Here is a 16,539-nt window from a genome sequence, read left to right as displayed (position 1 = left end):
CCCCGGCACCCCCTCACCTGCTGGAAGGAGTCCTCGAAGAGCGTCTGCCGGGAAACGCTGATCTTCACGTGGCTGGGCAACGCGTTCGACTACGGGCAAGGCAGAGACACGAGGCTTGGTGCAGGCTGGCACAGCGGCTCTCCCTGCCCGCGGGCTCGGGCCATCCACGCACCCACCGAGCCCAGCAGCCCCCGAGCTGCGGGTGCCCTCCGGCCGCTCTACTCACGTGGCAGAGGAAGCGGAACTGGTGGTACTTCCAGCGAAAGCTCCGGTCGTACGCCCCCGGGGAGCCACCCTGCTTGCTCCTGCAAAAGCAGCACAGGCATCAGCATCCCTGCCTGCCCTGGGGCGAGCTGCCCCAGCAGCCCCATCGCCTGCCCGGCGGGAGGAAGATCTCTGCGGTGCAGCTCTCCTCTATCACAGCCAAACGTGAGCCCCTAAACCCACTACTCGGTGTCTTTGCAACAAAGCTGACCCACTCCCCACCCTGTGTCACAACCCCAGGAAGGCAGGAGCTGCAAAGAGGCAGCTCGAGCCGCAGCTCCCCGCACACAGCCCGGCTGCGGGCGAGGGGCCGGCCCACGCGCGCTTACCCAGACTCGAATCCCGGGCGCGGGTCCTTGAAGGTGGTGGTGCGAGTGTTGTGGTCCACGAAGTAGCGCACGCCCTCGTTCGTGTACTTCATCTCCCAGCCGGGCGGCAGCGGCGGCTCCTGGATCATCCTGCAGACAGGGAAGGGGTGACTGGGCAGGCGCCTCGGGCACCTCACCCTGACCTGCCACCCTCCACACGGCTGCCCTCGGGGACCACCCTCGACCTGCAGCTCCGTGCCAGGCAAAAGGAGGGATTTATGGTACGGGATGAGCGAGCACCCGCCTGCACCCTGGGACAGGAGCCCTGCCCGGGCTGCACGCTTGGACCAGCCACGGCTACGGCTTTGCTCTCTGTCTGCGGGAGAGGTGGTCCCGGGGGACACCTGGGCCAGTCTCTGGAGAGCCGCAAGCCGGAGCCCTCGGAGCCCAAGCAGAGCCCTGCGGGAAGGTGACAGGGCGAGAAGAAAGCACCTCCTTCCGCCCAGCCAGCCCTGCAGCCCTCCCCATCGCCTGCTCCTCAGCCCCAGGGATTCCCCATCTCTGCCCCCAGCCCCACAACGCCAGGGTCACAGCACCCAGCCCTCCAGCACTGCGGTCTGCAGGACCCACGGCCCCGGCACCGCCAGCCCATCGCACAGACCTCCCGGAACCACGAGCACCCTCCCTGCCCTCCCGCAGGCCGCCTACCCCTGCGTGCGAGGGTCTTCCCACTGGGTGGTCCGCGTGTTGTGGTTCACGTAATACACCCGCCCATTGTCCTGCCTCTTCTCTGCGAGCAAAGGGAGAGGAAGCGTTAGCCGGGGCGCCCTGCCCAGCACTCCCAACAGCAGCCCTCCCCTGCCCAGCTCAGGAGAATTTTGTCAGCTCCCCCATCCCACCTCCCCGCCAGCACTGGAAAAGGCAGGATAAAAACCCCTACATTTCCTCTACATGCACAGCCCGGCTTTCTCCGGTGCCCCCAAGGCCAGCACGTGGGGAGGTGCCACGGCCGGGCCTGGCCCTGCCAACGTGCTGCCCGACCCACACACCGCCCCAGGAACCCCCTTCCCAACATGCTCCTGACACTATTTCCACACTCAGAAGGGCAAGTGTCTCCCAGCCATGGCTGATCCTGCACTCGCTCCCCACCGTGCCAGCCCCCCGGCACCAGCACCCACCCCAGGCACCCCCTGTCGTCCCGCCCGCCGCCGCCGCTCTGCCTCTCGCCCACCAACACGTGTGCCCCACACGCAACACGCCTCCTCCTCCTCCACGTGCCTGCGTCACCGCCCGCACGCACGGCCATCTCCATGCCGGCGGGGACGCCCTGCACGCACGCTCCCTGTCACCTCCCTGTCACCACAGCCCCCCTCGCTGCAGCTCACTCCCGGACTGCGGGAAGCAGCCCCCACGCCGTGGCTCTGGCAGCCCCCACGTGCGATGACGGGGACCCCATCCACCCCAGGGACCCCATCCACCCCAGGGCGCTCAGCCCACGCAGAGCTGTGCCTCCCCCAGTCTGCCCAGCTGGCACAGGACGGGGCCCCTCTCCTCGCTGATGCAGGGGGTGGGCCACCCAGCATGGCAGCAAATACTCCAGCACCGACCCCATCGAGACCCCCCTCAGCAGCCTGGGCCCCTTCCATCTGCTCCGAGCTCCCCACAGCTTCAACCCCTCTCCTGCCCTCCCTGCCCACCTGCACCCACGAGCATCCCAGCCTGCCCTCCCAGGGATGCTCTCGCCACGGAGGGGGGGCTCTGTCCCAGGGACCTTTCAAAAGGTCCCGGCACACGCTGCTCGGGCCATGGGGCAGGACAGCCAGCCCCGCTCCTGCCGGCTCCCAGCCGTGCTGCAGACCGGGCAGAGCATCCCGGAGCACGGCAGCAGGACGGATCCCTGCGCCGCAGAGGAGGGGTCTGGGGACGAGCGAGGAGTTGGATCCCCAACCTCTCCCCCTGTCCAAAGAACAACCACAAACACTTCTGCCTTCAGTAGCTGAGACTGGGAACTCCTCCAGGAAAAGGGGGGAAAAAGGGAAAAAAGCTGGATTTCAAATCAGAGATCATGCTAATCACGGGCAGGCTCAGCCCCACACGCAGCAGCGCACGGGGGACGCTGGCTCCCCAGGCACCACTCCCATTAACGCCAGGGACAGGAGGGAAGGAGCTGCTGAGAGCACCGTCCCCCCCGGGGCAGGCAGGGTCCCGCTGGGGTGACAGAGGAGCTTCCCCGTCGGGGCGGCAGCTGAGGCAGCTCAGTACTTACCCCAGCCAGGAGGAAGGGGCCCGAGAGGATCATTGTCGGATGGGGCGCCGGACGACTAGAGACAGAGAGGGTGAAAACACAAAATAAACACCACGGCAGGGAGGCCGGGGAAGAGCGGGGCGCGGAGGCGAGCCGTGCAGCCCCCGCTCCCGCTCGCCGCCCCTTGGCCTGCAGCTCCCAGAGAACTGAAAAAAAAAAAAAACCTGCACACCCAAGGGGGGGTTAAAAAAAAAAAAAAAAGGAGGAGGAAAAAAAAAAAAGCACAACCTAAAGAGGGGCTGGGGCAGCCAAGGGGGTGGCGGGGCAGGGGCCGTGCGCCGGAGGGGAGCGGGCCGGCGCGCGGGGTCCAGATGTGCCCGGCTGCTCGGCTCCCGCCGGCCGTCCCCACCAGATACACCTCCAGCCTCCTCCAAGAACCACACACAAGAAGGGAAAAAATATCGCAGGCCTTTCCAATGAAATCATTCCCACAAGCGCTGTCCACGCCCCGCGCTTCCTGGCGGCGGCGGCCCCCTCCTCGCAGCGGGGCTCGGGGTGCGCTCGCACTGAGGCCACATTCATGCGCCCAGACGGGCGGCTCCGCGCCCCGCCGCCCCCCCAGCCGCTCGGGGGGCCACGCACAAAGCACCTTTCTTCTTCCCCGGGGCGGGCAGAGCCGGCGGCCGTCACCCAGGCTGAACCGGGGGATGCCCCGGGACCTGGCAGGGGGAGAGGGCTGGAGCGAGGCCCCGCTGCCCCTGTGCGCGAGCCCCCTGGCCCCACGGAGGTCCCTGGGGATGGAGGCGCAGCCCCAGCAGCCGGGGTTCAGGGGAGAAGGAGGCCTGCGAGTGCTTTTAATGATGAAATAAGAAACGTGTTGTTACCAAAAGGGCTTTTTCATTGCACCTCCTGACACCCAGCTGCTGGAGGGGGGCCGGTGGCCCAGCCCAGCTCCCAGCCCGCCATCCTGGCCCAGGGATCGGAGTCACACCGGCCTCAGGAAATGCCACCGCAGCCAGGCCCGTCCCTCCTGCCTGGGAGGCAGCCCCAGCCCCAGGTATGGCTCCAGTTCAGGGTGCCAGGGTCCCCCACTCTGAGACAGGCACCAGCACTGGGGTGCCCCATGGCAGCCCAGCACCCCGGGGATGGCCTGGGGCACACTGGGGACGGGGCTGGCACGGTCCCGGCCTCTCTGAGCTTCAACGTGCCAGGCTGGGGTGCGGGAGGCAGTGCCCCGGCCGTGGCCAGCCCGGCACGGTGTGCCTCAGCCTTGGGGCAGCCTCTGCTCCCTCCCTGCCCAGACAGCCTGGCCAGAGGCGCAGCGGAGTCACAGCCAGAGGTATCACCTCACTGTGACCTAAAAAGAACTAATTAAAACTAAGAAGGCAGAGAGACAAGAGCCTGGGGCAGAGCTGCGGGGAGCCGGCCCTCCTGCAGCTCTCTGCAGCCCCTGGAACAGCCCTGCGAGCCCTGCGGCACCAAGGTGGCTGCTGGAAGGGGGGTCCCTGGCTGCACCCCGGCCCCCCGAGCCACGGAGAGGGCTCCGCATCGCTGGCCATCACCTCCCCACCCTCCTCTCCCGGCAAGGGCAGGTGGACGCTGGGGACGGGAGGACAAAGCAAAGCAGAAAGGCCCCGCGGGAAGGAGGCAGAGCGCGAGCCGTCGGCGCTGCCAGCAGAGAGCTTGAAACTAAAACTACAATCGTTTCATCAGGCTAAATTTGGAGCGCGAGTCCCTCCCTCCGCACCGCGCGGAGCCCGGCCAGGGCGAGTCGCCCGGCGCTGGAGCAGCTCCAAGGCTGGCGCTGGCGGAGACGTGAGCGAGCGACAGGCCCCGAGCCCCGCTCATCGCCGGGGAAGCCCCATCCCACGCCCCTCCGGCTCCCGAGGCAGTGGAGCTGCTGTGGTCCAGCCCCTCTGCGAGGCCTGGAAGGGCTGGTGAGATGCGTGGGGAGAGACGGGAGAGACGGGGGCTCCCACAGCGTCCTCAGCGTGCGCCCAGCTCCGACAGCACGCAGCGAGCCCTGCAAGCCTCCCAGTCAGCAGCCAGGCTTGGCTGATGGGAGCCAAGGGAGAACGCGTGTGCCTGGCCACGCTGGCACTGAAGGGACACCGGGGACAGGCTGCTGAGGACACCTCCCACCACCCTTCAGGGCCGTGCAAGCTGTTTTATAAAAAGAAAGTTACTCCCACAGGGTTCTCTGCACGCAGCAGAGCAGCTCGTGGGCTCTCCTGAGCTCGCCGAGCCGACAGACCCCACACAGCCCAGCGAGGACCTGGGTCTCCCAGGCCAGCCCAGGCGAGACGAGTGGGAGAGCGGGGCGAGACCCCCACCGCCGCAGCCCCCGGCTCTCACCTGGTACAGGAACCTCTGGCTGAACTGCTGCATGGCTCCTTGGAGCTGGTTTCGCTGGGACTGCCACTGCTCATAGTTCCTGACGTACTCGGCCGTGGGGCGCTGCCACGTGGTGGTCCGGGTGTTGTGGTCCACGTAGTAATACCTGCCTCGAGGATCCACGCGCTTCTCCCACCTGGGGAACCAGAGGAAGATGTCACTGCCCGTCCTCAGACAGCTCAGCGGGTGCCGCTGGCTGGTGCCTCCAGCTGCCAGGCGGCAACGCAATGCTAATGCTGGTGTGAAGGCAGCAGAAAGAAACCCCCGAGGTCGGGAGGCACAGCAGAAGGCACAGACCACGGTCCTACATCGAGACCTCCCATTGCCCTCGTCTGAGGGCTGTCCCCAGAGCCCTGGACATGCAGCAGCAGCTTCAGAATACCCAGCTGCTGCCCCTGAGTGTGTTGAAACACGACTGAGAGGAGCGCTGGGCTGTGAGCCCCTTCCCCAGTTGCCACACTCCTCAGTTGTGGTTGAGTTCTGCCTCTCAGAAAAGCAGGTGAGAAAAGCAGCTCACAGTCCTCTGAGGGAGGACAAGCCGAGAGCTGCCGGGCCCGAGGGTCCGGCTGTGAAGGGTTTTCATTTCGCTCTCACACTGCAGGCTGACCTCAGACACTCGCTCTCTGGCTCCTTGCACAAGACTAAGACACCCTTTAACACAAGAGCTCTGCTCCCACCTCCAGCATAACCACGGTTTCACAGCTGAAGGGGCTCCTTTGGACAAAGACCCACCAGAAGGAAAGACAAAAGATGGGCAAGACTTGAAGCACCTCCCTGCGAGGGCACACGAGGCCCAGACGTGAGAGGCCCCTCTGAGAGAGCCCAGGGTCCCACTCCAGGTTTGGGGCACACCGAGCATGCCTGTTTGTGCTCACCAGGAGCTCAGCTCTCATCTAGAAGCATCTGTTTTTCCAGGTGACACAAGGCCGTGTTGCTGCTCAGGGGGCCTTTGCTGGTGCCCCGTCCCAAAGGGCCTTCCCTCTGCTCTGCCCACAAGTGGCTGTGCTGCTGCTCAAGTGTTCAGGGATTCCCGTGGTGTGTTTAAAAAAATAATCCTTTAACAGAATCATAGAATCACAGACTCGTTGGGGTTGGAAGGGACCTTAAAGCCCATCCAGTTCCAAGTCCCTGCCCGTGCAGGGACACCTTCCACCAGACCAGGTTGCTCCAAGCCCCATCCAGCCTGGCCTTGAACACTGCCACGGAGGGGGCAGCCACAGCTGCTCTGGGCAACCTGGGCCAGCCAGGGTCTCACCACCCTCACAGCAAAGAATTTCTTCCTCATATCTCATCTCAATCTCCCCTCTTTCAGTTTAAAACCGTTCCCCCTCCTCCTATCACTCCGTGCCCTTGTCAAAAGCCCCTCTCCAGCTTTCCTCTAGCCCCTTCAGGTACTGGAAGGTGCTAGAAGGTCTCCCCGGAGCCTTCTCTTCTCCAGGCTGAACAGCCCCAGCTCTCTCAGCCTGTCTCCAGAGCAGAGGAGCTCCAGCCCTCTGAGCATCTCCGTGGCCTCCTCTGGACTCGCTCCAACAGCTCCGTGCCCTCCTGTTGGGGCCCCAGAGCTGGACGCAGCACTGCAGGGGGGTCTCAGGAGAGCGGAGCAGAGGGGCAGAATCCCCTCCCTCGCCCTGCTGGCCACGCTGCTGGGGATGCAGCCCAGGACACGGTTGGCCTTCTGGGCTACGAGCACACATTGCCAGCTCACGGTGAGCTTCTCATCACCCATCACCCCCAAGTCCTTCTCCTCAGGGCTACTCTCAATCCAAGAAGTCAGAACACAACAGATTGGAAGGCGCCTCCTTTTTACAGATACTGAAAAGACCTTTCTGAGGACACAGGGTGTGCCTTCAGGCCAGCGAACACTCAGTCATCTCACCCCTTTTCTTTGTAGGAATGAAAAGCCCTTCCTGCCACCAGCCCACCTCTCCCCTTCTGTGCAGACCCCCATGCGTCTGCTGCACGTTAGCTCAGCATCTGAGACACCAGCTGCCCCCCCAGCCCCCTTACCCCGGAGGAAGAGGCCTCTCCCACGTGGTGGTCTTGTTGTTATGGTCTACATAGTAGACTCTACCATTAGGCAGCTCTCGCTGTTCCCACCTGCAAGAAAAATAAAAAATAAATCATGAGACAGTTGGTACTCGCTAGCGCACAGACCGGACCCGGGCTGAGGGGGAGCTCCCAAACCGAGCTGCCCTCTGTGATGGCAGCCAGGGCGACTGCGTCCCGCTGCGGGGTTTCCCGGGCGCCCGTCCCCACCGCCCCAGGGCCAGCTGGGGAGAGCAGCACCCTCGGGAGGGGATGGGGAGGAGACCCGGGGCAGCGAGACGGCGCCTGTCCTCTCCTCGAGCACAGAGGTGAAGCTGGAACAAGGCACGTGGGTCCAGCAGCCTCAGCCCCTGCGGGGCAGCACGAGCCGGAGCCTGTAGGACCAAGAGCCTTCACCAGCACCTTTGTCTACTTTAAATCACACCAACAGCCTCCCTAGAACTGTCTGCACGTGTGCCCACACGCTCGGCCTCCCCAGAGCAGCGAGCTGTGAATAATTAATAATCACCTTATTACCCAGAATGTCCAGAGAGCTGCGTCTGGAGGATTAGCAAGCTGATCTCCTCGCACTGCTTAGCTACAGGTTCTAACCTTTATTTAAAATGAAGCATGACAGCAGGTCTGCATGGCAGCAGTCGGGCTTGCTAAGACCCTGGGAGAGGTGCTGCAGCAGCCTGCGTTGTGAAAACAGGCGTAATTTGGAGCATAAATCCCTAATTTCCTCCAGAAAGTAGGAGTGTCGGTGTAAGATTTCACACAGGGTCAGTTTTATGCCCTGTGAGTTTTTGATGTAGTTTTTGTTTGGTTCCTCTTAATACATCTTTAAAGGGGAGCCTTTGAGCTCGGGCTGGGGCTGAGCTTTCTCCTTGGCAGCCCTCCCGCTCCCCGCTGACAGACACCACGCAGGAACATCGCACGGCCAGAGGGCACCGGGCTCGGAGGTGCGACGGGGAGGCCTGGCTGGACACGGCTGCGCTGGAAACCGCCCTGTGCCTTCGCTCTTCCACGAGAGCCTGTGTCCTGGCAGAGGGGAGCGCTCCGCGGAGCGCCGCGCTTTCCTGTCAGCAGAGAGCGGCGAGCTGGCAGCTGCTGACAGACAACGTGTTCTCCTGCCACGCTTCTGCTCCCACGGGCCTCCCTCCCGGTTCAATCTTCAGTCTCAATTAATCATCACAAAAAGCCCTCGGAGATTAATATACCAGCAAGGGGACACAGCTGGGCTCGCAGAAAGCAAGCAGCCCTCGCGAAGGAGCTGCTCTAAGGGCTAATGCCCCGTCGCCCGGGCTCACACCGCCCCTGCCCACCCTCAGACCTCCCCAGGGGACGATGAAGCCACCGAACGGTGACCCCAGCCACAACCACACACCTGGGGTGACCCCGACACCGCTCTCGGAGAGGTGGGAAGGCAGACACGGGGCAAGCCCCGGACGTGTCCCCAAGCCCTGGCAACGTGCCGGCAGCTGGGGACCCCGATGGGCCAGCAGCCACGTGGGCAGCCTGGAAAAGCTCTGCCCTGGGTGGGAGGTGATCTTGTGCTCTGAGATAAGGGAGTCGGTTCCCTGAAAGCAGGAGGGGAACGTGAATGGCAGGCTCGGGATGCAGCCAGGAGATTGTCTAACCCAAATCTGAGCTGCTGGCTTTGCTCCTACGGGCTTCTCGAAAGCGCTGTCAGCATAACGCATCTGCAGAGAACAGGGGACATCTGCAAACAAAAGCCACCAGGCAGCAGAGCTGGGTCGTTCTCACCCCTAGAAGAGACCCATGGACACCAGTGGTTCTCGCTGGTGGAAAGAGCCCAAGGCAGGACCTACTGCGCCCGTCCACCTTCAGCAGCGAGGGGCTGCTAACACTGCCTGAAGGAGCGACCAGGTGAGAGCAGAGCCAGCACCACTCGCTGCTGTTGTGGCATCAGGAAGTCCCTGTCCCTCCACCCCATGGTCAGCCCTTTCCCAGAGAGCTGCTGCTGGTGGCAGCTACTGATTTATGTCCTCTGTCACTGTCTCACACCCTACACAAACAGGTGACAAGCTCACATGCTCCTCAGGTCAGCAGCTCCCTGGTGATCTGAAAAGTAAATTTGCTGAGGGCTGCCTCGCCCTGGGGACAGCGAATCACCGCCGTTGAACAGCAAGCTGTGACAAACTCCTTCCTGCTGACACACAGCGATGGCCTCAGGAGCTGGGGCACTGGGGCAACCCGTCCTTCGAGCTCCTCGCAGGCTTCTGCACCCCACCTGCCACCCCGCAAGGGACACAGCGCAGTGAGACGCACGACAACGGGCTCTTCTCCTGGGGACCCTAAGTCCAGCCAGCGTTCCTCCCCGTGCCTGCTGCCCCAGGGCCACCAGCGAGGCAGCTCAGCAGCTGGACGGGGAGCTCTCACCCACGTGCTGCGAGCACGACACGTGTGACGTGTTGGTCCCCGCCAGGTCCCCTCCGAGCGCCTGCGAGGCTCGCAGTGGCGGTGGCTGCCGGGAGGCGCGGGCAGCATGAAGTGGCAGAGCTGAGGCAACCCTGCAGCGCAAACAGAACGCCCTCCTTATGTAAGAAACCACAGCCCCGCGCCGGCTGCCAGGCAGCATAATGTGCCTCTTTGTCCGGGCGAGCCAGCGCTGCGTGTACGCGCGGCGCTAACGACCGGCTGTCCCCCGCGCAGGAGCATCCCTGATAGGAACCAGATGCAGGAGCCAGCAGCTCTTGCGCCCTCCCCGCTTGCACCATCGGTCCCCTCGGAAACCCCCGCCTGAGAGCCGGGACCCCGCGCCAAAGGCCTCGAGCGCTGCGACCGGCGGCTCCTCGGCCGCACACGCTCCTCAGCTCCGCAAGGAAACACGCCCTGCCCGAGCCAGGAGGGTGTGAAGTTGGTTCTGGGCGCTGTCGGGGCTGGAATTATTCAGAACACCTTCCAGCACCCTCCAGCCGCTAGAACAGACTCCCGGTTGTGTGAGAGATGCCTCTGTGCCCACCACACCTGGTGCAGATGCTCAGAGAGAGCTATCTGAGCAGGATAAACAGCTCCGAATCCCCACGTGAACCCAGCCACTCTCGACTCCATCTCCCCTGCACGAGCAGGGAGGCTGGGGCTCCACGCACCCACCGGCACGCGGCTGGGAAAAGCTGCCACCCCCCCAGCCGCCAAAGGGACTCCCCACGCTCCCACGGGTGGAAGAAGACTCTTGGAGGATGAGGCAGGGCTCAAGCAGAAAGCAGGAGGGACATGACAGCTTTCTGGCTCTTCAGAGCTGGAGTAACCGGCTGCTCTGCAGGGGACGTGGCTCCTGCGAGCGGCAGAGCAGGAGCCATCGCCCACGGGCTCCACAGTGCTCCACACGGCCATCCCCGTGGAGCCAGGCCAGCGAGGGGCCATCCTCGGTGCTCTGCACAGCATGCTGCTGACAGCTGAAGCGCCCTGGTTTTGTCTGGATCCTTCTGCCTGAGACACCGCCGCCTCTGCCAGCCCAGCCAGCCGCGTCCCCACCTCCCAGGCTGGGCCCCAAACCACCAGTCAGAGCAAAGCCCTGGCGTGGTGAGCCAGCCAAGGCTCAGCTGCCCTACACCAGGTCTCAGGAGATCCCCAGCAGCTCATTTATGCCACCCCAGGGCCACAGCGTTTTGAGCAATCCCTGTGTGGCAAATTCCTGTTTGTGCAAATCCCCGTTAGCCCCGAGCCTGGTCTGGGAGCTCTCAGGGCAGGGCTCACACCACGGAGACCTCAACGGACTCACTTCTGCACTCTCCTTCACCTGGGAAGACCTCGATACATGGTCTCCACCTGACCAAGCAGGTCAGCTGCCACCCAAACCAGCCCAGCACGGGAGTGTAACTCGGACAGCACGTGCAGGAGGGTTGCTGCCCTTCTTCCTCCCCTACAGACCCTTCGGTGGGGACAGGGAGGCACAGATACACAAGGTGCTAAGCAAAGGTGTCTCCAGAGATCCAAATCCTGCCAGCCCAGCCTGGAGGACAGCTCGCTACCCCTTCACCGCTCTTCTCCAGCCGTTTCCCAAAGTTTTATCCTCCTCTCCATCCTAACACGCATGATTTTCTGGTGTGTGAGCACCGCAGGGAGATGGGCACAGGGAAGACACGGGCCACCCTTCCACCCGGCTGGACCAGGTAAATGCAAGCCCAGCGTGCCTCAGAAAGCAGCACTCACAACCTCCCCAGACACCCGAATCGTGAGGTACCCGCAGGCTCCCCTCCGCCCCGGGAAAGAAACAACAGCCTGCTTCCACCTGGGGCTGGGCAGAGGTGGGGAAAAGGAGACCGTCAGTCTACCTGGTAGGAGCAGAAAGGGGCATGAGCTCTGGCTGGAATAAAGACCTTTTTCAGAGCACTGGACTTTTCCAGCTGCCTGGAAACAGGAAGCACCCAGGCCGGAGAACAGAAACCCTCACACACCCCGCATAAAGGCACACTGAGCCGTTAACCCTAATTACCTGTGACTGACACACGAGCGAGGCCCTGACCTTCCAGGCATCGCCTCAGCCAAAGGAAAATAAACAGCTCCCTTCATACGAAACACAAGCCATTTTCAACACCCCCCTCCCACCGCTTTGCGTTTCCAGTCCAGAATTAAAGGTGTCTGAAATACAAGGGGGGAACGACCCAGCTGCAGCAGGCAGGGGGGCTGTGCCCAGAGCCTGCCTGCAGCCCCGCCAAGAGCCAGCACACCCACCGGCACGGCCCAGCCAGCCCCGGCTCTCCTGGAGCCCCTTCCCCACGTCCTGCAGAGAAGGAGGACGTGGCGCATCCACACCGGGCAGAGGAACGGGCACAGCCACGCGAGGGTCCTGCCCGCCTCCCCCCAGCAGTGGCCAGCGCCTCTGCGGTGTCTCTGGAGGGCATGTTCGTGCCCTCCTGCTCAGAGGGAGCTCCCTGGAAATCCCCGCTCCCTCTCTGATGGACTTTCCTCTGACTGATCCCTTCAGCGGCCCCAGGAGAGCAGAGACACTGCTGCTCCCCTGGGCGCAGATGCTGAGAGGCTGCTCACTGCAGAGACCTGGTTCACTGTTTGTTATCCCCAGACCCACAGCGGACACGGATCAGACCCCGGCCCAGCGGAGGAGAGGGGAACCCACAGCAGTCAGGCCCCAGGCAGACGGCTCCAACCACGGAGGACAGGCCGTGCTGGGGCAGGGGGCACAGGGCTCCCCGACAGGTGCCCCAGGCCCTCTCTGCTCTGCTCAGCACCAGTATCTCAACCGACTCCCGGTGCAGCACAGCCCCCTTGCTCAAACATCCTCTTCCAGCACGCAGCAGTGCCCCAGTTTGCTCGTGTCCCCCCAGCTGTCCCTCCCTCCCCGAGGGCCACGGGCACTCCGTCGCGCTGGGCCTGTCGGAGGAACGACAGGCTCAAGCAGAAGGCAGAGCTTACCCGGGGGGCAGAGCATCCAGGGCTGGCGCCGCTGCCCGGGCCGGCGCGGTGCTGGAGGCAGCGGCTGCCTCCTCTGCCTCTCCGGAGCTGGGCAGGGCAGGGAGGGCAGGAGCGACGGAGCCGTCAGCCGCGCTCGCCGCCGCCGGGGTCGGTACGGTCGCTCCCGCTGCCGGCTTTTCCTCTTCGATGTCCGCAGCACCCGCTGCATCTCCGTTCACTGGAAAGGCAGAGGGCAGAGACGTTAGCACCCAGGAAGGGCAACGGGGTGCCCGGCTGATCTACCACACCCACGGTGGCAGCCACCACCACCCAGGCACAGGACTCACGGTGCTCCCAGCCTGCGGCAAAGGCAGCACCTCCTTCACCAGCAGCGAGATCCCTCTGGGAACCACTGCCACTGCCTTCTGGCCCCAGCCAGCAGCAGAAGGTACTTTGCATTTGCACCCAGTATCTCCTCTGCCACTTGCTACCACACTGCCTGCCTGATGGGAACTCAGGAGCTCAGGAACGGCTGGTGCTGGGTCCCCCCGGGCAGAGGGAAGCCCGGGCTCAGCCAGTCACTGCACTGGTAAGAGCTAAACGTTGCTGGGTTCCACTGAACTTTTGGAAAAGGGAAGGAGAAGAGACAGAACAAAGGAAAATTACAAAGAAAACTGATGAGGAGGAAAATGCAGACCAGAAAAACGAAAGGGAATTTGTTTGACGAATATTTATTAGATAGCCAAAAACCCGGAGAGCTGGCAGCCCCACAGAGGACAACTCGCGCTACAAGACGTCCTGGTTTCAGGCAAAGCAAAAGCATTAAAAACAAACCAGCAACAAGTAACGAAGCAGTAAGGGGCGCAGACAGAGCTGCATAAGTTAGGGCTGAGAAACACAGAGAACTGTAAGGGAAATAGCTGTGCCTGCAAGCCCAAGGGGTTAGAAATATTGTAGGAAAAACCTCACAACAGTATGAACCCCCTCAGATGGGGGCCTGAAGGACCACAGCCTGCCAGACCCAGCCGAGGAGGTCTCTGACTGCCACTCGTTTCTAGCAAGCCCTGGAAAGGGTGATTTGAGAGGCTTCAGCCACACTGTGCCAGTGTTCAAAGGGAACCTGGAGAATGACCCAGGCAACTGCACTGCGATCGGTTCGACCTCAGTCCTGGGAAACGCCGATCCAAAGTTCACCCGATAGGAAGGGCTCCAAGGGGCACACAGCGAGGGCTAAGCCACGTGGTGGTGGAGAAAACACACCGTGAAATAATCTCCTTTTATTGCTGGATGAAATTACAGCTGTGAGTGACAAACGGAATGGGGACGTTCTTGCAAGAGTCTGCTCAAAACCCACGATAGCGTCACCAACGTGTACCAAACTGAGGAGGAAGAGGAGGGTTTCTAGAGGCATTCCACAGGGCGCAAGATGGTGCCCAGCACTAATCCCAGCCACCCAAAACACTCATGTCCCCATCCCCAAGGGTACAACCATCACTGGCAGGAGTCACAGGAGACACAGAGGTTGGCAAGGAGGGAGGCACAGCCATAAAGCCACCAGGGAGGCTGGGGCCGAGCCAATAAAATGTGCTTTAGACAAACCAAAGCCAAGGAGCCAAGCTGTGCTCATGGGAACAGAAACTCTGTCCACGGCCCGAGGGAGGGTCCCCTGCACAGCGAGGGTGCTGGGAAGGGCTGGGTGGGCACGGGGGACGTCACGCAGCCTTCGCTCCCCGCACAAGGGACGAGCCGCAGCCCCAGGGAGGGAGCACAGACTGGAGCGAGAGCTGAAAGGCAGCATTTCACATCAGCCTTCCGCTCCCTCATCTCCCTCCCAGAATGGGTTTTGGCAAAATTGAAATTGCATTGCTCCAGGTTTTTCCAACGAAATGGAAAAAGAAAAAGAAAATCTTCCTTTCGGGTTGAAGAAATATTTCCTTCTACCCGAAACAAAGCAACTCTGCTTCTCCTTCCAGGTCTCCCATAAAAGCAAAAGAAAGGACGGCGCTGCCTGCAAAAGCAGCGCAGGGGAGTGGGAGGTGCCGCGCTGCTCAGCTGGCTTCACAAGAGCCAGAGGAGGAAAACAGACAAACCGCTTGTAGCGTCGTAGTTGGGCATGCAGCAGGTCCTACTCCCTGCTCTACAAGGTATTTATGGCTTGGTGGGCAAACCCAAGGAAGGACAAGAGAAACCCTTCCAGAAATACCCTCTGGCGTAAGAATCAGCCCCCTTCTGGGAGGTGGGTTTGTGCCTTCTCCGACGCCCGACAGCAGCTGCTCCTCCCCGCTTCGGGGGCAAAGAGCTCAGAACATTCCCACTGAAGACTGAGGGGCAAATCCAGCTGAACACTCCCAACCTGGAAGAAAGCCCGCTCAGCCGTGGTGACTGTCCTCCTCGCTGGAGCACCAGTGACGTTGCTGTCCCAGCATCCTTTTAAAAACCTGGAGCTGGATGCAGTACTTTTGTCAGAGGGACTCCAGAGAGGAGCCACAGAAATCATTCATGACAGGCAGAACAGATCCTAGCAGTGCGCGCCTCAGAGCTGCCCAGCTTATCAAAAGGAAAATCAATAAAATCAATCCATTCACAGGGAGAAAATCCCCAGGCACTACAGGAGCCGTTACCTCAGCAGAAATCCATTTTCTCCCACAAAACGCAGCCCCGAGCTCTGTCCCTGTCACCTCCCACGAGCGCTGGCTCACCTGTGCCATTGGCCATGCCGTTGGCCGTGCCGTTGGCCACGCCGGCGGGCTGCGTGCTCTTGGCTGGCTGCCGGTGCCGGCTCCTGGCGCTGGGACTTTGCTCTCCGCCCCCCGCGTTCTGCCTGGCCGCTCCAGCCGCATGTCGGTGCGTCCTGCACGGGAAATGAACACGGGAGGTGAGACACACCGCTGGCCTCGCAGAGAGAGCCCCACTCCTGCCTTCTTCCTCGGTCTTGTGCTGCTTCTCCCCCAGCGCGGGCACCGGGCTCCCCCGAGAACGGCCGGGACGCAGCCACGTGCCTCTGCTCCTCCAGCAGTGCCTTGAACATCATGCTGCTTACCCGGACCTGCCAGCCCGCCCACAGGTCCTGGCACCCAGTGCCAGAGTCCCATGGAGGAGTAACCTGGGTGCCAAAGACCTTGCTTTGGCTTGCGGTGCTCACCCCAGCCACCCCACGTGCTGAGGAACAGCCCCGGGCACGCACGGCCAGAAACCTGCTTGCAGCACCAAGCTGCCACAGCCCTGGCACTGCTCCATCCACCCCTGCACCAAAGCTCCCAGGAGACCCCATGCCAGCACCAGCTCCTGCACCGCAGTGCCGCGTCAGGCGCGGTGGGAACCCTCACCGTGCCTCCTGCCCGGCTACGAGCCTGGCACAAAAGCAGGTGAGGAAGGCACAAGAGTCCCCTGCTGCAGTGACAGGCGGGGAGGGGGACACGGCAGTGACGCCCTGCAAGGGGGGATGCTGCCTTCCCGTGTCCAGGGGACAGAGCCCGGCCACCTCCGCCCAGGATCCCAGCCCGGGGCAGCGACCAGAGGGTGAGGGCTGCAGGGATTAGGAAGGCGGTTTGCCCCAGCCAAGTTGTCCCCTTAAAAGGGCAAAACCCGCAAACTGTCCCCACGTCTCAGGGCTGGAGCCGGGAGGGGAGAGCAGCTTGGCAGCGACAGGGCACAGCAGCAGTCATGCCGCCCTCACCCGCTCCAGCGAGCCCTCGGGTCCTCCCACCCGCTCCCAAGCCGCTCTCCTTGGGGAGCGGCTCATGACAGCGGGCAGAGGACAGGCTGGGACGGGGAGGAGACATGGGAGAGCAGGAGATGGTCGTTGAAAATAGACCAGATAAGAGCCACGGGCAGAGCAGCCCGTGAGCAGGAGCTGCTGAGGCCGCTTCGACCAGCCATGGACCCCCCCAGGAGGGCAGCCCCGCACAGGGGCTCCTCGAGGCACCC

At 62.7% G+C, this 16,539-nt stretch overlaps 1 protein-coding gene across 2 annotated transcripts in view; it reads right to left on the bottom strand.

The window, feature by feature from the left end:
• The window catches only part of WWP2 (WW domain containing E3 ubiquitin protein ligase 2), a 39,689-nt gene that overhangs the window by 8,301 nt on the left and 14,849 nt on the right, over positions 1 to 16,539 (bottom strand). For both annotated transcript variants that reach the window (XM_068411587.1, XM_068411588.1), the window contains exons 7-15: positions 15,312 to 15,463; positions 12,634 to 12,850; positions 7,219 to 7,308; positions 5,173 to 5,347; positions 2,839 to 2,893; positions 1,281 to 1,362; positions 594 to 722; positions 227 to 305; positions 18 to 89 (exon numbers count right to left, since the gene is read on the bottom strand). In XM_068411587.1, the coding sequence (XP_068267688.1) occupies positions 18 to 89; positions 227 to 305; positions 594 to 722; positions 1,281 to 1,362; positions 2,839 to 2,893; positions 5,173 to 5,347; positions 7,219 to 7,308; positions 12,634 to 12,850; positions 15,312 to 15,463 (1,051 nt within the window). The remainder of the gene's footprint in view (positions 1 to 17; positions 90 to 226; positions 306 to 593; positions 723 to 1,280; positions 1,363 to 2,838; positions 2,894 to 5,172; positions 5,348 to 7,218; positions 7,309 to 12,633; positions 12,851 to 15,311; positions 15,464 to 16,539) is intronic.

Source organism: Nyctibius grandis, chromosome 12 (assembly GCF_013368605.1).
Source record: "Nyctibius grandis isolate bNycGra1 chromosome 12, bNycGra1.pri, whole genome shotgun sequence".
Lineage (NCBI taxonomy): Eukaryota > Metazoa > Chordata > Aves > Nyctibiiformes > Nyctibiidae > Nyctibius > Nyctibius grandis.
The sequence above is the reverse complement of the archived record's forward strand: the minus strand, read 5'-3'. Positions and strand labels throughout refer to the sequence as shown.